Source organism: Pinus tabuliformis, chromosome 9 (assembly GCF_031772625.1).
Source record: "Pinus tabuliformis cultivar Carrire ecotype Pingquan chromosome 9, CPIR1, whole genome shotgun sequence".
Taxonomy (NCBI): domain Eukaryota; kingdom Viridiplantae; phylum Streptophyta; class Pinopsida; order Pinales; family Pinaceae; genus Pinus; species Pinus tabuliformis.
In genome coordinates, this window is record NC_142307.1 from 32,745,906 (window position 1) to 32,767,690 (window position 21,785).

Below are 21,785 nucleotides of genomic sequence, written 5' to 3' on the forward strand. Positions count from 1 at the left end.
TCTCCCAAAGATCATTTTCCTTCAAAAGCAAAGTAACTATTGCTTTCCGGTGAAGGAAGTTTGAAGCTCCATCTAATTTGTTGTTAAACCTGAGACTAGTTGCTGCCATCTTCTAGATCTAAATAAAACTTCTCTGCGAATGTGCTTAGTCCTTCAAGGACCCAGTAAAAAGTAACTTGTGGTCCCCATATTTACTAGATCTGCCTGTTGTATACCTAGATCTGCACTAGATCTGTTTGTTGGTCACTTAGATCTACATGATCTGCCTGCTGTAAACGTAGATCTGTACTAGATTTTTCTATTGGTCACTCAAATCTGCAAGTTTTGCTTGCTGCATACCCAAATTTGCATGAGATCCTATCTGCTGGTCACTTAGATTTGCAAGATATGCCTACTATAAACCTAGATTTGCACTAGATCCGTTTGTTGGTCTCTCAGATCTGCAACTGTAGCCTTCATATCTGCTGCTATAACCACCATATATGTTGCAATAACCATCAGATTTGCTGTTGTAGCCTTCAAATCTGCTGCTATAACTGCTTGGAAATGGACTTCTGTTAATTTCCTAACCCTAACAACTTGGCTAATATTTCCTAGCGGATTTCCTTGCAGTAAAATATTCATTATGCAGATCTACTGAATGTAATGCACATTTGGGATTTTAACACTTAAACGAAGTAGACAACGGAAACAAAATAAAACTATCAATCTCAATCACTCGCACACAAAGATTTTTGCTTTTCAAATCAGTTCTTCATTCAAATAACTTCAAAACTTACAAGGACTCCTTTCTTGGGATAATGGCCCATTGAGGAAAATACAAATACAACGAGAAACCTAGAGTTATACGGAAATGAAGGCTGAAAGATTCCCAAAAATTAAATATAACTATGCTTTAGTGCTATTTAGAATTAAAGGGTCTATCGCGGGAAAATATGTTACTATCGCTATCTTGCCAACCGAAGATAAAAAATTATGTAAAGCCTAAAACTACAAACCGATTAATGATTCTCGAGTCAAATATAATTGAAAAATTAGACTGTTTTGGTAACAAAATGTATGACATAACCAATTTACAATTAAATATTGGGGATTATACATTTGAATCGCAATTCTCAGTTCAAATCCTATGGAGCAATCAAGGTGACATTATTTTAGGTTCACCCTGGATGGAAACCCTTGGTTCCTTCATCTTGAATACGAAAAAGAAGTTTTTAACATTTGTGTACAGGAAGAAGAAAATAACACTCTAGGATGTTACACTGAAGCTAAATTCAGTCACACCTGAAGACATACATATATTTCAAAAGTAATTTTTCAAGAAGGTAAAAAAGTATTACAAAATATGCAAAAAAATTGACAAAATCACCTATGATCGAAATGAAGAAGTTTCTCGGCTTAAAGACCATAGTGACAAAGTATTAACACAAATTAAAAAGCTTAAGAAGGACAAAAAGTCGTTAGAAAACAATGTACAACAACTTATCGAGAATGAAGCATCAAATGTAGAAATTCAAGTTGACGAAAAAACCATGAATACCGATCCAGTCAATATCACAACTCAAGAAGAGGACAGACTAGCGGAAGTAAAGATGTACTCAGAAATTGCAGTTCCAGCAACAAAAGATTCAAGTGAAGATCTAGAAATTAACCATTCAACTTCCATAGCTAAAGGAAATTAGGTACTTCAAATAAATCAAGAAAACGACACAAACAAGATAAGGGAAAATCAAATCACTAGAATTCCTTATCGACATCTGAATCACGAGAGTAGACAACTCAATCAAGCTACGTATTTAGAACAAAAACAACAAACTGATGTTTCGAAGAATACTAATGTCAGTGCAATCCACTCATGTGATAACAATTCATCACAAGTTTCCAGTCACCGCAAGATTCCACAAAAGATTGATCTAGGATGGTTTGATCCCTTCTCAATGCGACAATTTTGTTTGTCACTTAGAGGATCATATCAACTTGTATCAACGAAGATGACAGTTTCGAGACGAGAAGACGCTTGAAACAGAAAAAGAGATCAAGCCTTTTCATCAACGAGCTTTGAGGACAAAGCTTTTTGAAGAGGAAGGCAATATTATGAATAATATATACTAAATATAAATGATGATGATAATTATAATAATGATTAGTTAATTAGGAATAGGTTGAAGAGGCATGTCTAAATGGGACATGACTCCCCATGAAGAGTGGAAGGCAATGTTATGAATAATATATATTAAATATAAATAATGATGATAATTATAATAATGATTAGTTAATTAGGAATTAAGTTGAAGAGGCATGTTTAAATGGGACATGACTCTCCATGAAGAGGCACCTGCCTAGTATATAAGCAGACCTCTCACTCTCATTTGTAACATCATTCTCATTCATACATTTTAATATATATTCTTGTATCTTCAATGGTGATCTTTATATTCCAAGTCTTCTAGAGTATTTAACTTGAAGAATGAACTTTGTTCGTTCCGGAAATCCTCAAAAAATGATAATTCTGTTGGATTTTGAGTAAGATCTAAAATTCTACTTTCTCCATATGACATCCAATGAGGGTGAAACCACTTTCAAACATCCTGAGTCATTTTATGGTAATGTTAAAAATTTAAGTAAAAGGATGAAAATGAAAGATAAAGGAGAATGTCACTTTTACTTTAAGAATTTAACATTACCATGAACTGCATATCAACACTAGGGCCATAGGCTTGAACATTAGGTTGCCCCATTCAAAACAATTTCTTTCCAATCTTCAATAGCTCCCTTTATCACTCTTGAATTGGCATGGAGCGAAAATTAAAAATTAAAAACGAAAAATCAAAAGGAAAAAACTGAAAAAGTCACTTTATGACCTGGAAACATGTTTCATGCCGTGCTAGGCCATGTTCCCCCACATGAAACGTGGCCGTACGACATGAAACACGTTTCCTGGCTTTACCAAACGTGTTTCCTTATCGTTTCTGCCTAGAAACGGGCTCAGGCACAACGTTTCCTGCAACATAGAGGTTTGTATACACAACAAAATAGTCAACCAATCTAGTATATAAGAATGTCCATTGTGGGACAAATAATATATTATGTAAAAATATTTGAATACAAGTGCGATGATTACAAATGAGGTTGAGGGCCTGCTTATACACCGAGGAAGATACCTCTTCACCAACGATCATGTCCTTAGGGACATACCTCTTCATTAACTAATTATTAGTTAATTAATCATTATTTATTATTATTATTGTTTACATTATTTGTATTGTTTTATATATATTTTATTCATAACATTGCCTTCCTTTTCAAAAAGCTTTGTCCTCAAAGTTTACTGATGAAAAGGTTTGATCTCTTTTTCTGTTTTGAATGTCTTCTTGTCTCGGAAATGTCATCTTCGTTGATACAAGATGATATGATCCTTTAAGTGATAAACAAAATTGTTGCACTGAGAAAGGATCTCACCATCCTAAATCAATCTTTTGTGGAATCTTTAGGTTACTGGAAATTTGTGATGAATTGTTATCACTCAATTGAATTGTGCACACTTCAATATTCTTCGGAACATACATTTGTTATTTCTATTTTGAGAAACACAGATATGTAACCTGATTGGGATCTCTGCGCTTGTGGTTCTGATGTCAATAAGGAGTACTGGTGATTTGATTTTCCCTTATCATTTGTTTGGCAATTTCATGATTTACTCTAGGTGTCGATGTTGAGTTGGGTACTGAATCGTCACTTGGAATTTCCATCATTTGAATTGCAACATCTGGATATGTTTTTCCTTAATTAGTTTGTTCTCTTTTCGAGTTGTGATATTGATTGGATCGATATTTGTTCCTGTATATTCAATTTTGACGGTTACATTTGATGACTTTGATACATCTTTCGTGATGAGTTCTTCTAATTTAATTTTCAATGATTGCTTATTATTTTTAAGTTTCTTAATTTGAGTTGGTAATTTCTCGCTATGGTCCTTAAGACGTGTAATTTCTTCGTTTTTGTCACCAGTGATTTTTTCAACTTCCCTTTGCATATTTTGTATCGCTTTTGTACTTTCTTGAAGAATTACTTTTGAGGTTTCTTGTATGTTTTCTGGTGTCACTGCATCTGGCTTCAAATTAACTTATTTTTTTTATTTTTGTGGGAAAATGTCATAAACTTCTTTTTCATATTTAAGATAAAGGACCCTAGAGTTTCCATCTAGGGTGAGCCGAAAACAATGTCATTATCGTCCAAAAATAAGGTTTTCACGGTGAATTCTGGGATAAAAGTATAATCCCCAATACTTAGTTGTAGATTGTTTATGTTGTATTGTTTGTCACTTGTGTTGACAAAATTCATTTCAATTATATTCGATTCAGAAATCACTAATTGGTTAGCACATTTAGTACTAACATAATTACTATCTTCAGTAGGACTGATAGAGATTATAATATCTCTTCCTGCGAATGATCCATTGATTTTAAATAGTGTACTAACACATTGACTAAAGGTTTTAGGAAATATTTCATTACTGGTCTCCATTTTTTCTTTTCCAGGACGAGCTTTAGGGTTTAAAAGTAATTTCCTTCTTTTGGTTTATAAAAATACACTAAATATCAATAAAATATTCCTTTTTATTTAGACTTCCATTTTCTTGTCCTCTTTTGAAGGGTTTAAAAGTAATTCCCTTTCTTTTGGTTTATAAAAATACACTAAATATTCCTTTTTATTTAGACTTCCCTTTTTCTTGTCCTCTCTTTTTCCTCGAAAGGAAGATTTGATATTTTATAATATTTATAAAAAATACTTAACTTATCGTTTGGCTTACTCAAAGCATATTAATGTATACCCTTATGTTTATTGAATCAAATCACACCTTAATATCCACTTTATAACTTTTGGGGTATACAAAAATAAGGTACTTTGGTATAATGGTCCACAAGGCCTTCTTAAATTATTATTTTTGTTAAATACCCTTCTCGTCTTCTTTTATTTTTTTGATAATAATGCTCTTTTTTCCCCCTCTAAGTATATAATAAAACTTTCCCCTTTATTAAGCTTAAAAAAAACCTCTTTTTGATTAAAAAAAAGTTGGCTCTATTTTTAATCTTCCCTTTTTGATATATCTTCTAATTTTTATTCTTAAATAATCCTTTTTTGTGTGTGATCCTTTGCATTCTAATGAAAAGTACTTGTACTTTAATTATTGTCTAATACCATATGTATATATACCTTTAATAAAAATTGGGTTCACTTAATAAAGTTGTTCTTGATCAATGTGACTCTTCAGTCTTGGATGTGACTTTTATTATCCCTTGATCTCAATGCTAAATTATTTGGTTGATTTCAATGCAACTGCGAATACCTTTGATTCTCAGTTCGACAATTTGATGGATAGTAAGACAAGTAAAAACGCGTGCCGATTGGATAAAGCGGCGAGCAGAAAGAATCGTGGCTGCACAAATGTTTTTTTGGTGGCCGGTAGCTCGTTGAGTAACTACAATCGTCTATGTCAGGAGTGGAGAGGTCGGTTACGAATGGCCATGGTGGTTGTGTGGCGTTGTTACTGCAAAAAATACTAGTAGTGCCGGAACAAGCGTGGATTGTAGGGTTGACGGGAACAGTGGTTTGTGGCTCGATCAGAGTGGTTGGGGATGGTAGCTAGCAGACGTTGCAGTGGTTGGAGATGGCAGAGGCAACAGAGGGGGAATGGGTGTGGGACCTGCTGAAATTGGATGGTCAAAAATTGGGCGATCGGGCTTCGGCAGTGGTAGCCTGTAGGCGTGGATTGTGACAACAGTAACGAAAGACGTAGATAAATTTTTATTATTATTTTATAACCTTTATTTTATTTTTAATAATATACTTTTGTTCTTAATTTTTAATATTTCTTTTATGTATTTGGTTTTTTTTCTATAGCTATATTTCTTTTCTCTTTATATATATATATATATATATATATTTTTCACCTTGTTTTCTAATTTAATTTTTTTCTTCTTATATATGTCTTTTTTTTAATCTTTTCTTTCTTCTTATCTTCTTTTTAATAGTTTCCTTAGTCTTTTCCTCTTTAATTTTTTTATTGGAGAAACCCCAAACTCTTGTAGCAAAATGCTTCAACAACAACAAGGTTGATGAATTTGACGGCCAAGGACCTGGATCAAAGAATGCGGCTCTATGTAGTAGTGGAGCGGCCAGAGGATCGAACAACTCTGATACCAATGTAACGAACAAAGTTCGTATACTTCAATGGTATGCTTTGATACCAGATGGAGCGAATACACTCATTAATTGACAAAAATACATATATATTTTAATAATATTTGAATGAGATTGTTACATAGAAGGGCCCCTGGCTTATATACTGCCTTGGCCCCCCCTTGGTGAAAGGGCATGATCTTCTGATCGTGCCCTTTTGCCTAATTAATTTATAGTTACAAAATTTCTAATTTTTTACATTACACTTAGTCACATTATTGTATGAAACTAAAAGTATAATACTATAATTTAACTTTACTAAACTCGTCATGATAATAACGAAAAATTTTCTTGATTTTTTATTTTATGCCTTTTTGTGCCTTAATAGCAATTGCCTTGCAGATGTCCAGTTATATCTTGAATGGTCATGTGGCATTATATTTTTGTTGGATGATATAGGGTGATTTTGGTAGCATTTATGGCTTTTAAACTTCCTGTACTCTGGCCTGGGGTGGCCATCCATATTGCCTTTTTTAAAATAAAAATGCCCTATATGTCAATATTTTGCAAATGTTATTAGATAAAAGAAACATTTTTAACAGAATAACCATTATTCAGTTTAGGCATTAACTATTACAATGTATTTAACAGTTGATTAATATTGCAGGTTCATACAGAGCAGGACGCATACAGCGGCCCTGGAAATCATCTGAGAACTGTAGTGATGATGATGACAATGATGTCTGTCCAAGGGAGAAGGGTAAGCAACAAGGTGATGATGAGAGTATCGTGAACAGTGATTGTAAGGAGGATACCATTGGAGGGTGTAATGGTAGAAAGAAGATGAGCACTACGGCTGTTTCAAAGAGTCCTCTTCTTGAAAGAGATGTCAGTGCTGCAGTATTAGATGGAAGCCAGAGCTTGTACCCATATCTTGTGGTAAAAAATTATTTTTCAAGTCCTAAGCTTAGTTCAACTTCAAACAATTTGTGAAAGCTTAGTTTATCACTGCTTCATTGGTGTTGTTGGATATCAGTCAGTCTGACTTGTTATTATGTCCTAAATTTTGTGAAAATGGCAGGTAAACATTGGATCAGGTGTTAGCATTCTAAGAGTTGATTCTCCTGATCAGTTTCAGCGTGTTGGTGGAACAAGCCTTGGTGGAAGGTATGATTATATTTCAAATACTCAGTTTACAAATAGATGTAATACCTGGCTTTTATCCATAATTACATCAGAAGTGTTTGGTGGCTAGAATGCATGTTTAACATTAAAACTCTTAACATAACCACAGACCACTGAATATGCTTTTTCTGTCTTTTATTGAATGTTGAGCAGGATAGGTGCAATTGCCTACTAAACTTCCAGGGAATAGATCCGTTCCATAGCTCTAAAATCAGCAAGATTAAATTGTCAATGTAGCTGGCTTCTATTCTAACAACTGAGACGGGAACCAAAATTTCATGAGTAGTTAAAAATAACATGTATTACTTTTTTGCAATTATTCTAATTCATGAATTTAGAGCATTCATATTGTAATGCTGTAGTATTTTCAGAATACTTATGCTAAATGGAAAATAATATCACATTTTCATGCAACCTGTATTCGTTCTAAAATAAACACATTAGGTACTGTCAAACCAAATTGCTTTTCAGATTCACTGGGCATTGTGTTTTTGTTTTTCTTGTAGGAAAAACATGGAAACACTCCCTGTGTTAACACACTGATCACACATTGTTGAGTGCAAGTCCTTTTGGCTAAGCTGCCATGCCCTAGGAGCTACTATGCAATTATAAGCCACCCAGGACTTGCAGCTGGCATTATATGCTTGCTCTGTATTAACATTGCCCATATAAACAAGGGGGCACATGTCTAGTGGCATTTAAACCTAGGTCTTCATCATGGCAAGAGCACATTATTACTGCTGGACTGATTTATTGAACCTTTGGCACTTGATCTTTTTTTTTTGTAAGCTTGGTAGATCCTCCTTTTTCATAAATAATAAGCAAATTAACACCACATAAAACAGGTTAGGTGGCCTCAACTTGCTCAGTGGGAAACCAAGTCTGTTGGCCACCTAACCGCATGATAAGCCATCTAGTAGCAAAAAATTCTGAGTCTTTCTACCCAAGCTATATAAGTTTGATTCTCATGTCCACAACCATACTCTAGTTTCCTATACTCATATATAACTGCATACTGAAAAGTAAAAGCTATCCGCATAAGTACTGAACAAAACTAACAATAAGCAAACATTCTAATCTTCCTGCTCAGCAGAGGCAGATTCAACCAGAGCTGGATCTTTGGCATTGGAGCCTGGCAGCTTTGTCTGCTCTCGCGGACAGGGAAGGTGTTTCTCAATGTGGCCGAGGCGTCCTTCTTGTTTCTGCATTTGAAATTGCAGCTTTTGAAAATCCTGTTTGTAGTTCGGGAAATCTTGAACTGTTGTCGCCATGCTCACCGAAATCTGCTCCATGGCCTTGCCCAGGAGACTTTTCATCAGTCAATACAGATAAAGGTCCTGCTTAAACTAAGTCACTCACCTGCGGGTGTGTCCAGGGTCCGACACGAGGATTCGCCAGTCTTCCATTATCTCGGTCGTGTTCGCCTGGACCGGAACCTGCCAGAAGAAGTTCAGCGCAGGTTTTCATATGAAAACCTGCGCTGACAGTGCTAGGGTAAAACAATGCAACCTGCCATCAACACGGACAGGCAGTGGAGCAAAGCGCGCTGGCCCTAAAAATTAGGGTTTTAGCTAACCTTCTTCAGAATTGACTCAGGGCAGTTTTCCTTTGGTTTTTCAGGGATGTTTTTGTCTGTGTATCATGATGGATATACTTCATAGTTGTCAACATTTTGGCACTTCGGGATATGGAACAAGAAGTGAATAGGAGGTGTGACAAAATACTGTGTAATAAGCGTCCTTCAATGTTTGTGTGAACCATCGAGGTCGCCTAACAGAACTAGAAGCGACTACTGACTCCTCCCCACCTAAAGGTTGACACCCTGAACTGGAAGCTTCTGAACGATGTTGACCCTTTAGAGTCTCTTGCTCCTTGTCCTTTGTCACTGGTAAGGGCTCATGCGACTTCCTAGATTCCAAGTTCTTGAACTTCACATCACAACTCACAACTATCTTCGTCTACGCCGAATGAAGATCTTGTATGCCTTTGAAGTCTCAATGCACCCCACAAATATGCCCTTCTCGCTTGAGAGCCCCAACTTTATCCTCTTCTCCACAGGCACATCGATGTATACAAGACAACCAAAGATGTGGAAGTGCCTTACCTATGGCTTCACACTAGTGAATGCCTTCTTTGGAGTCTCGTCCCCCAAGTTCTTCTGAGGACTCTTGTTTTGAACGTACATTGACATATTACATGCCTTTCCCAAAGAAACATAGGTAGATCCTGGTCATGAATCATAGCCTTGGGAGCTCTGATGATGGACCTGTTCTTTTTATCCGCAACCCCATTCTGTTATCTGTTGTATGAGATTATTAACTCCCTCTTGATCTCCGCCTTCTTGAAGAAATCCTTGAAGTCATTGGAACTGTACTCACACCCATTGTCAGACCTCAAGACCTTGATCTTCGTTTATACCTGGTTTCCACAAGAGCCTTAAACTCTTGAAATTGATGGAATATCTCATCCTTGGGCTTCATAAAGTAGATCCAGGTTTTCCTATAGAAGTCATCAATGAATGTCACATAGTACAATGCTCCTTGCATTGATGTCACTGACATCGTTCGTCAAAGATTTGAATGAATTAGATCCAAGATCCTCTTGGACCTATGCTCACTGCTTGGAAAAGAAGCCTTGGCATTTTTTTAGCGGCACACCCTCTACACATTCCTTGTTGTTCGATGCTGAAAATTGGAAAACCATTGACAATTTACCTAGGAATTGGTAATGCCCTATAGCGCAAGTTTCCCATCCTTGTGTGCCATAACTCATATTAGTTGTCATTGTTGTGTACCAAGGCTTGAACTGGCTTACCCTGTAACCTATATAGATTTCCATCTCTAACCCCAATGACCTCTTCCCAGAAAAATGAGTACTTTCCCTTTCAGAAACATAATGACAAAATCTCTGTCCTCCATAACTAAGATTGAGAGTAGATTTTTCCCAAGTCCTGGTGCCTATAACACATCCTTGGCTTTCATTGAACCACCTGACTTGAGTTGGAACAAAATAGACACTACCTCTATCGCTACATATTTGGCATCATTACCAAGCCTCACATGAATATTTGGGTCCTCCTTCATAGAATGCAAAATAGCTCCCGTCCCATCGTCATGTGATGAGATGCACCATTGTCCAAGTACCATGAACTCCTTATGATTGTGTTGGTAGAAAGGTAGGGGACTAGTGAGACGTCTTTTTCAAACTTCATAGTGAACTCATCCAACTAAGCTTATGCTTATGTTACTAGATGATGAGTTTTCCCTTGCCTTTCTTTGGAGACTGAGATGCATAAGGTCAATTCTTGTGGCATATGAAAGCAATTGATTTTGCTTAGGGGTTCTTCTTCCCCTGCTTGTGAGGTTGACCCCTCACCTTTACCCTTCATGCTGGAGCCTTTTCCTTTGCCATTTTTTGCCTGACTAACAAGGGCCAGGTTCTCATCTCCTCCTTTCCTATTGGATTTGGACTCCCTTTGTGTCTCTTCCTGGATGCAAGCATCCCAAAGCTTCTCAAAAGAGGGAAGCTTCTCCTAAGCATAGATAACTTTACAAATGGTTTCCAAGGCTTTGAGAAACCATTCAGTGCTGTACTAACTAGATTTACATCATCCACCTTTTCCCCCACTACTAGAAGCTGATTACATATTTAAGTGATTCCCATGAGGTAGTCGGTAACATTGTCAAAATTGGACATCTGCACAGATTTGAGCTTATTCCTCAATATCATTTTCTTGTTCTTGTTATCATTTTGGAAAAGATCCACTAGAGCTTTAAACATCTCTCTAGCTGACTATTTCTCAAACAAGTGAGGAATCAAATGATCCTTCATTGCATCTAAAATCACTTGCTACTAGCTAGGCTCTAATATCCTCCTTCTCATGAGCTACTAATTTTTGTGGATCTGTCAGTGAAGGAATAACCTTGTCAACTATTTCCCAAAGCTCATTTTCCTTCAAAAGAAAAGTGACCCTTGCTTTCTAGGAGGAAGTTTGATGCCCCATCCAATATGTATTCAAACCTGAGACTCCCTGCTTCCATTTTTCAGATTTGAACAAATTGTCGTGGATTTGTGCTTGGTACTTTAAGCACCCATATGATTTATTGATGGCATATAAATCTGTTGTGATTTGCAATTTAGATTTGGAAAACAACCTCCTCTTTAGAGTGTGAGCTTTGATACCATGATACATTTTTCTAACTCTAGTAAATAGACAAATTACTTGTAATTCCATTGTTAAAAATAAATTTTAAATTTAGCCCACTGAATAAAATGCACCCACTACGATTTTAACTAGCAAATTACAATTATAGTGGGAGCAAATGAAATCGATTTCCACCCTTCATATCAACGTCTCCTTAAAATAATATCAAAGCTTACAAGGGCTCCCTTACGAGGAAAGAGGCCCTCAGAAAACAATAAAACCTACAACAAAACTTATAGAAATAAATTGGGAACTTGTACGACCTGTATTTCCTCTCCAAAAACCCTTGAATCAACCCTCAACTTGTTGTTGGCTTCTCTACAATTCCTATAGTCTGTACGACGTGTGTTGGACATTGTACAACCACCCTCGACCTCCACTCTATGCCCTTGACCTATTATATGGTTGGTGTGTTGGACATTGTACAACCACCCTCAACCTCCACTCTATGCCCTTGACCTATTATATGGTCGTCGTACGACTTGCTTTGCATCCTCTGCAAATCAAATGTAATGTCCCCAATTTTTGGTTTACTATCTAAGGAGGTTAGCGAAGATTCTTGCGGTTGTGACGACAGTGATAGGTCCCATGCTCAAGTGGGGGCCACAAGGAGGCCATGCACAACACTAGAGAGAGAAGTGTGATTTTGGGAGACAAGGGACAAGGTGGGGGCCACCAAGGAGGCAATGCGCACCAATAGAGAGGGAGTGGAATTTTGGAGCAAAGTGGGGCCACCAAGGAGAGCGTATGGGTCCAAGCTTATTTAAAGGCAAGGAGGGAGCACTTGAGAGTATCTTTTGACTTTTACACTTAACAATTCACCTTCTCTTGCAGCTGTTCAGTGCAAGGGTTGGAGTGTTGTTTAGCACAAGGGTTTCAAGCGAAACCCAAGTTGGTTTTGGAGGATTTTGAGTGCCTCCCTAGTTGGAGATTAGAGGAGTCTGTCTGTGCAGAACGAAGATCGACTTGGCCATTTGCACAAACTGAAGAGGAGAGTGGGAGATAAGTTTTGCAGGGATTTTCTCTTGTTGGAGAAGCTGGGTTTTGGTGACAATTTGCAGTAGTGTTTGGGGGGAATTTTTGAGGGCCGATTTCTTCTTTTTTGGCAGTGCGTGGACCTCTTTGGACAAGCCTAAGCAAGCATTGGAGTGAGGCAGTTCGAAGGGAAAAAGGGCTGAAGGATTTGGCATTCCGGAAGGGAGAATTGTTTTTGGCGGGTAGATTCTTCAGTAGATGGGTTGAGGATTGCTTCAACAGTGAGTTTCTACAGCAGTACGCACCAGTAGGTAGCTAGACAATTTAAACCATTTAGTGGGCTCCCTCCCTGCTTGGAGTTGAGCCAAACCCTTGATGAGTTTTTGTGGGTTTTTGGAGAGGAGTTCAAGGGTGGAGTTTTAGCTTGATTTGAGCAACCATTGAGCAAAAATCCTCATTTCAGTTGGCAACCATCAACAAATTATTTCCTGGGCAGTGCACATTTCTCTTCCAGGGCTATTCTTCACTTGGGTTGGAGACTCCTTTCTGGGTTTTGCTCAGCTTGCTTAGAAAGCCCAAGTTCTATCATTTCAACTCATTTTATGTGCTCAGTTCCCTGTTATTAATAAAATGGCTTAGAGCATTTGCTAGTGTCTATTGTGTGTTAATTAGTGGGTGTGATTTTTATTCATTTTGTTGTTCCTTATACATTGCTTCGTATTTGCTGTCAATTTCCATTTAGGAACATGACAGTGGTATCCGAGCATAATCTTGGCTAGCTGTGGGGAAGCCAACAAGATCATGGAAGAGTGGAGCATGTATGCATAGTAATTGGTGGAATTGTAGACATTCCCGTGACTCAAGGAAGAAGGAGCACATAAGGAATCATGGATGAGATCATCAGGAACAATGAGAAACTGATAGAAATGTTGGTCCAATTGAGTAGTGGTAAGGTGATAAGCCAGAGTCATCCTCATGAGTCATGACAGAGACCCTAGAGATGCACATGCCATGGGGGTGAAGCCATTTACACCATATAGGGAAGTTCAGCTGAATCAGGACATACAAAAGACAATGGGAAAAATAACCCTCCCCAGCTTTGATGGTTCAGCTAGGAGCTCTGCCAAAGAGTGGGTGAAGAAGCTAGACACAAACCTCCAACAAAACCCCATGAGAGAGGTGGATGCTATTAAGTATGCCACCTTACATTTGGATGGAGATGCACATGAGTAGTGGTATCATGGGTTGATCACACTGGGTCACACAAGCATCACGTCGTACATAGAGTTCACTCAGAGGCTCCTAGAGATTTGACCGGAAGGACACTAGACCTCCTCAAAGGGAGTGGATAGGACCAAGACAGTTAGGTGATGAGACTAGGAGAGACCTCTGAAGGAGGAAACCTCACTTCACTTGTTTGGAGTCGTGGGCCCTAGGGCACAGGTACACTAAGTGTTGGAAATACTGGGGGGGGAGTGAATTCGCTTATAATTAGAACACAAGATGAACAATAAAAATGAATACTTTAATTAGTCAGATATAACGAGGACTTCAATCCTCTTTTTTACAATAAATCAAATACAGTGGTGTGTAGGGCTTCAACCTTAGATGAAGACACCAATCTTCAATCCTACCAGGCACCAACTTGTATTTTCCAAGCACCGACTTGGACTTCACAAGGCTTCGACCCTATCTTCCCAAGGCTCCAGCCTCTAGGGCTCCAACCCTATCTCTGGTACAGACACCAACCTGGTCTTCTTGAGGACTCCTATCCTCTAGGGCTGCAACCCACAACTTCAATTCATCGAGATAAGATCACTAGTTCTTCACAGCTCCCAATATTATCTGTAATGAGCCTTGACAATATCTTCACCTTCAACACTGCCCTCAAACTATCTCCAAGGCACTTAGCTCATCAATGACAACTTTGTCTTCACATGAAGGTGTCTCCACAACTCTTCATTGGCACCCAAATCTCCAAGGTCACCTCATGATGGCTTCAATGTATCATGATCTCCAAGGAAGTCTCCAAGACTTCAATGTCATCTCCAAGGTACTCTCCAAGATCTACAAGGTTCCAAGACTCCAAAATAGTCTTTAAAGCTTCAAAGGCCAGCGAAAATTTCTTTCAACAAATCTCCACTAAACTTCAAGTATAGTTCTCAAACTGTCGACAAGAAGGGGATACTTTAGATCAGCAAGTCATCATAAGTCTTCAAGGAATGCATGCTCTCATAGGTGATACAGGCAAATCTTCAGTGTAACTTAGATCCAAGTTCCTTCACAAATGGCTTACCATAGATCTGAGATTAGGTGACACATCCAAGTTTCAATGCGCCTCCAAGATCTGAGGTTTTAGAAACTTTCCACAACTTTGAGCTATCTGAGGTCTTCACTGAACACAATTCTCAATATCCACCGATGTATAGTCCTAGCACCACTGGTAAAGATCCGAGCTTCTGCAATTAGGTTCAAGCCTCCAAAAATGCAATCCGAGCCTGAGGTCCGTTCACAAGTGTGACTGTCCAATGGTTTGGTCCCTTCTTCAAGATGTCACAAATCTGAGCCTCATAAAAAGAGTTACCAAGATGAAGAGATTCATATTGTAAGAATGGCTACCCACAAACTTTTCTCACTGGTGACTGTCACACACAGGTCTAAGGCACAATACAAGACTGCTTCTAGATCTGAGCCAATTTAGGTAGCTGTTCATGTGTTAGTTCACCACAGATTAGAGGTGTAAATGCTAGGTCTGTCCAGGTGACTATACACAAGTCTGTCTAACGCAATGGTCAACATTGCTCCACAGATCTGAGATGTTTAGTGCCACAGGTAGCACATCAAGTTCATTATTGGTCCGAGCTTTCAAAAGATTTTGCCAAAAAAGAATCGATATTTTCTTGTCACAACTCTGAAATTTTATTTGTCTGCAGATCCAAGACTATTGTTGTCCACAGGGCTGAGGGTACTGCTCGTCTATATAATCTAAACTGAGTTTGATGAATTGTAGGAGTCCATTCGTATGATTTCTCCACAGGCCCGATTACTCTCCACAGGTTTGACAGATCCACGAAGGCTTTTTTCTGATTTGTGCTTCCATGCTGTTTAATATATTTCTTTTTATGCTCTGCGTGTATGTGTTTCTCAGATATACTATTTGGAATTTTATATAGCCATGTATATATACCATTTACACCAAATATTAAAGGGATTCGTCTTATAAGGGAGCCGACATGATGGAAAAGTTGACCTGAATACGTTTAGCTTCAAACGTCCAACGTCCAAAGTTATATAGCGTCTAACGTCTAAGGTTATATATAGCGTCTCTTTTAAAAGAATGTATTCCGTGGATGTATTTATGTACTTAGGAGATTATATGACTTTATAATAAAGCTATTTTTATAATTATTATTTTTTAAATAATGTATGGTAGGATTAAGGGATTTTATGAATAAGGGTTAGGGTTTAGGTCTTTAAATTGTTAGGGTGTCAATAGAATTAGGATTAGGGTTTAGAGTTAGGGTTTGGCTACGGGTTAGGGTTACATCAAGGTTTAACAATTTAGAGTTTATATCAACCATTAGGATTTTCATTATGTTGACATTAGGAATCTAGGGTTTTCACTTAGGGTTAGTCAAGTAGTTAGGATTTTGGGCATTAGGGTTTTCACCTAGGGTCTAGTCAAGTAATTAGGGTTCCTAAGGTTTGCATGAGGTTAGGGAAACATCACAAAAGGGTTGTTCATGCATCACAAGAATATTTGCCATCTCCAATGATGCCATATTGACATTAATGACAAGTTTGACCAACACTAAGGGCAAGGTCCACTACATAGAGGTGTTTCCTGACAACGAGCCCAAGGAGGAGGTGGAGCGTGAGGCAGGTAGCTCCAATGGTAATGAGGAGCATCTAAATTTGCCTAGTGTGACTCAAGAGTCACAACCAGTGGAGTGCTCATTGATGGCTCAGGTCGGGACATTGGCAGAGAGAGTAGAGCATGCACCCTTATGGCCATCCATTGACGAGGTGCTAGTAGGCATAGGGGCATCCAAAGCCATGATAGAGTTTTCAGACCGTAGCCACAAGCAACAGATTTAGCAGCTTCAGGCAAGCCTTCTAGCGATGAAGAAGAAGGCGAAGATAGTCCAGGTAGCCATATTATAGCAGGATGTTGAGCTGGAGGACATGAGAGCAATTTGTGCCAAGTCAGTGGCCAAGTTGACTCCCGTTGGGGAACGGTTGAAATCCCTAATGATGTTGCGAGAGGAGTATATGTTGGGTTGTCAGAGCAACCCTCTTCAGGCATACATAGATGGGGCTTGTAGCACTGTTGGGTTACCTCTACACATTGGAGAGAGAGGTAGAGTTACCTAGACAGGTCCTGTGTATTGACTAGGCCAGTGAGATAAGGTGACATGAGTTGCACAGGTAGCAACATTTGCATGGTGGAGTTGTTACATGTATAGGTGTTCTTGCATTTGATCCCTCTCATGGGATTGGGTGGCGAGAGACATTAAGTTGGTATCCTATTGATGGGGTGTGATTGTTAGTCAGGGGTTGGATTGGAGAGAATTAATGAGTTGGTATTCTATTGGTGGAGCAACATCTATGGCTAGAGACAGAGAACAACTAGAGTCGTAGGGTATGAGTGATGATTGGCCGTGGGGGCTTTGGGATCCAGGTGAGATTACCCATCCTATCATAGGTTTGGTCAGTGATGGTATTAACAGAGTGGTGGATATTGTGACCAAGCGCACACACACTTCCATATCTCCATTAGAGCTTCGGACAACACTGATGATAGGTGGGATTGACAGGGGAACATGCAGACTCCGTGAGTTGTTTTGGTATGTTGGTCATGCATGGGGTCGTTGGATGATCAATGTACTCTGGCAAGAGCTTGTCGGAGGAGGTGGCATCGGCAGGCCACCAGACAACGCTTTGTATGGCAACGTGGATTTCCCATGGATATATGGGGCACATGGGTCACCGAGGAGAAGCACTGTAGTGAGGTCACCACTAGCACGTAGGGAGATTCACTTGTTAGATCTCTCAGGGAGGACCAGGAGTGGAGGTCCACTCATTCGAGGTTATGGAGATGAGAGAGTGGATATGGTGACACTGACAGAATGCAGGTTGATGCTTACTGACTCAGTCTTAGGCCATGGCATCTAGTGGTGCATGGGGATATGTCGTAGCGAACAATGGTATGAAGAGGAGCATGAAGGTGCATGGTGTCGTGCAAGGGTGTGCGACATTGAACTGTGAGTAGGAGGGGCAATTTATGTTGCAATGAATTTCCTCATGGGGTGATGGATACATCGACACAGGAGGGAGACCAGTTGATTATGTGATATGCAAGCATGCAGTGGTGTCCAGTGGTGCACAAAGGTGTGCAATTGGGTGCGGTTGTATGCCAAGGGGCACGAAGAAACAGGATTGTATGCAAGAGTGTACGAGGCTGCACAATGAACTGGAGGAGTGCGACTAGTAAGGAGATTTCTTGACAAGGATTTTGAGCATTCCATTAGGGTGGGCATACCCAAGTTTAGAGAGTGGGTTGGTCACAGGGCTAGCTGTGAGGATCCATATGGGTTCTCGCAGACACCCATCAGAGCCCATGCACCTATCACCCTCTAGCATCTCGTACAATTGAGGGGAGCCTTGTTGTGTCTGATCGATATCCTCAGCGTTGGTAGTAGGACTTCAAAGATTTTCCTTAGACAACTCCTTTGCGATTCAGTGCATCAGGGACATGATAGAGTTTTTCCAGTGGAGCAGGGTCGGTGCACGAGTTGGCAGCGACAGGTTGGGCGATGAGGTGACCTTCAGCGGAGGTGGTATACATTCCATCCTTGAGTCTACACTTAGGGAGATCATCATGGGGAGACATATGCCACTCCTTTCGTAGGACATTCAAGATCCTGCATGATCAAAAGATATTGTGTATGACTGAGGCCATTTTCCATTGGGTGTCTGGACTCCAGACATTGTATTGGTACCTTGTTGAGAGTAGGGACCACAAACTCAACGGTGATGGTTGGCAGGGGCAGGACCGATTCGCATGCACTGAGTCAATTGTAGGGATCAAATATTCGTCTATTAGCGACATTCATGGAGTAGCTTTATGCACATGTGGTTTCCAACAACCATCGGTACTACGTAGTGGCAGACAACAGGAATTAGAAGTGGTGGTGTTCTAATCTGGCTATGGGATCTAGGGATCCATTGGGTCAGTTGACCACTTCTTTTCTGAAGGATCGTGGAGATGACATTGACAGGACTGCATCTTCCTTTGGATGGCAGGTTAGGGATCGTCAGGATCATCACTATGGGTTGAGGAAGGTTTTCCCTGCTATTGTTTCGGCCAGAGAGTGGACATGGGTTAGTAGTTATGGCCTTGACAGGATGCCCTGGTAGGATAAACCTCCACGTAGTAGAGTTGTCCCTTATTGGAGTTGTGACAGAGGATTATCAAAGTGGATGACTCTGCAGGAGCACGAGAGGGTCACAATTATGACTAGATCGACACAACATCCACATGGTGGACTCACTTCGAGATTAGTATGGGACCCAGGAGCTATAGGGTTGAGAAGTTGGGTTACAGATTGGGGAGAGTGGGTTCTCACAAGGGGAGGTCACCCAGATCTTCCATTGGGTGTCTGTTTGGCAACAAACAATTCACCTCTCAGGGACTAGTTGAGATGGGATAACATTTCACTTGGGTGGCTATAGGCTTGGCAGGAGGTGGCCATGATTGACTTGCAGGGATAAGGGATCTATTCTATGAGACTTGGGTTGTACCTTCAGGAGTTCAATCTTGAGGTACATATGATCGATTTCTCGATGGGACAACTTTCCTAAGATTTGACAGGGGCTTGGCAGTATAGAGGTATTCTGCTCATCGACAGTAGGTGGGAGGACTCTTGCACCCATTCACTTTTGGTCTATGCGTGGAGTGAGGGGTGCCACACATTGACCGGGATGACTTGGGATCCTAGTATCGAGGGATACCTTTATGACAAGACAGATCTGAGGTGGCTCAATGGCACAATTGGGAACTTGATATTGCTTGCAGTGATAGTTTGGGTTAGTGGATAGAGAGAACGCTTGTTCGAGCATTGCTTAAGGACAAGCAATTTTGGGAAGGGAGGATTGTAATGTCCCTAATTTTTGATTTACTATCTGAGGAGGTTAGCAGAGACTCTTGGGGTTGTGCCAACAGTCGTAGGAGGTCACACGCTCAAGTGGGGGCCACAAGGAGGCCATGCGCACCACTAGAGAGAGAAGTACGATTTTGGGAGACAAAGTGGGGGCCACCAAGTAGGCAATGTACACCAATAGAGAGGGAGTGCGATTTTGGAGGCAAAGTGGGGCCACCAAGGAGAGTGTATGGGGCCAAGCTTATTTAAAGGTAAGGAGGTAGCACTTGAGTGTATCTTTTGACTATTACACTTAACAATTCATCTTCTCTTGGAGCTATTTAGCGCAAGGGTTGGAGTGTTGTTTGGCATGAGGGTTTCAAGCGAAACCCAATCTGGTTTCAGAGGACTTTGAGTGTGTCCCTAGCTAGAGAGTAAAGGAGTTTGTCTGAGGGATTCTATAGAGCTTAAACTTCATCATTTGATCAACAATGCACATTTCTTGGGTGCGGAAGGAAGATCAACTTGGCCATTTGCGCAGACTGAAGAGGAGAGTGGGAGATAAATTTTTCAGGAGTTTTCCCCTATCAGAGAAGCCGAGTTTTGGTGACAATTTGCAATAGTGTTTGGGGGCCATTTTTGAGGGTCAGTTCTTCTTTTCTGGCAATCTGTGGACCTCTCTGGAAAAACTTGTGCAGGCATTGGAGTGAGCTAGTTCGACGGGGAAAAGGGCTAAAGGATTTGGCATTTCGAAAGGTTGAATTCGATTTGATGGGTGGATCCTTCAGTAGAGCGGTTGAGGATTACTTCAACAATGAGTTTCTTTAGCAGTATGCACTAGTAGCCAGCTGGGCAATTTGCACCATTTAGTGGGCTCCCTCCCTACTTGGAGTGGAGCCAAACCCTTGTTGGGTTTTTGTGGGTTTTTGGAGAGGAGTTCAAGGGTGGAGTTTCAACTTGATCTAAGCAGCTATTGAGCAGAAATCCTCATTTTAGTTGGTAGCCAACAATAAACTATTTTCTTGGTAGTGCACATTTCTCTTCCAGGACTATTCTTCACCTAGGTTGGAGACTCCTTTTTGGGTTTTGCTAAGCTTGCTTGGCAAGCCCAGGGTCTATCATTTCAACTCATTTTATGTAACCAGTTCCCTGTTATTAATATAATGGCTTAGAGCATTTGTTGGTGTCTATTGTGTGCTAATTAGTGGTTGTGATTTTTATTCATTTTGTTGTTCCTTGTACATTGCTTGGTATTTTCTATTAATTTCCATTTAGAAACATTACATCGACTTAACAAATACGGTCGTCATCTCTCCCTTTGAAGCGTATGGGCTACACGTGGTTGATCTCTATCGCTGCTATTCATTGCTTTTGTCTTCTTTGGGCTTGAGTCATTTGTTAGAAATTGTTGGACATTGGATAAACCAACGCTCTCCGTGTGTTTCGTGACATGGACTAACAACCTCTTGCAGATCCTTATCTCTGACGATGCAATCGTTAACTAACACCTGCGAGTTTTGGTCTTACAACAATCTTGATTCCCAACAAGTGGTATCAGAGTGTATGTCACGAGTTGGATACACACCCGGCTCGCGTTGGGGGTGAGATTGTTGGACATTGGATAAACCAATGCTCCCCGTGTGTTTTGTGACATGGACTAACAACCTCTTCTGGATCCTTATCTCTGGCGATGCGATCGTTAACTAACACCTGTGGGTTTTGGTCTAATGACAGTCGTGATTCCCAACAGAAAATAAAAAAGGTAGAAATATTTTGTTATCTTGATAATTACTTGTGATGTATTTGAGTTCTTATTAACTTCTTTTACGTCTTCTTTTATCTTCTTATCATCAAGCAACTACCAAAACATGAATACATGAAGATCAAAACAACAAGGACACAGGATGTAGGTTCTCATCCAGGGAAAAAGCCCTCTCCTAGGGGATAACCCAACAAATTTCTCTTCTTCTTCAAGAACCAAAATGAAATGAGACAACCAAGATCCTTTGACCAAGACAAAGACCTCCTCCAATCCACCAAGTCAGCCTCCCAAGAAGATTAGTCAAACTCTAGCCAGTTTCTTCACAAGTCAACACAAG

At 39.8% G+C, this 21,785-nt stretch overlaps 1 protein-coding gene across 3 annotated transcripts in view; it reads left to right on the top strand.

The window, feature by feature from the left end:
- LOC149146965 (uncharacterized) overlaps positions 1–21,785 on the top strand; it is a 153,839-nt gene that overhangs the window by 40,452 nt on the left and 91,602 nt on the right. For all 3 annotated transcript variants that reach the window (XM_089441435.1, XM_089441433.1, XM_089441434.1), the window contains 2 exons: positions 6,848–7,119; positions 7,262–7,347. In XM_089441435.1, the coding sequence (XP_089297561.1) occupies positions 6,848–7,119; positions 7,262–7,347 (358 nt within the window). The remainder of the gene's footprint in view (positions 1–6,847; positions 7,120–7,261; positions 7,348–21,785) is intronic.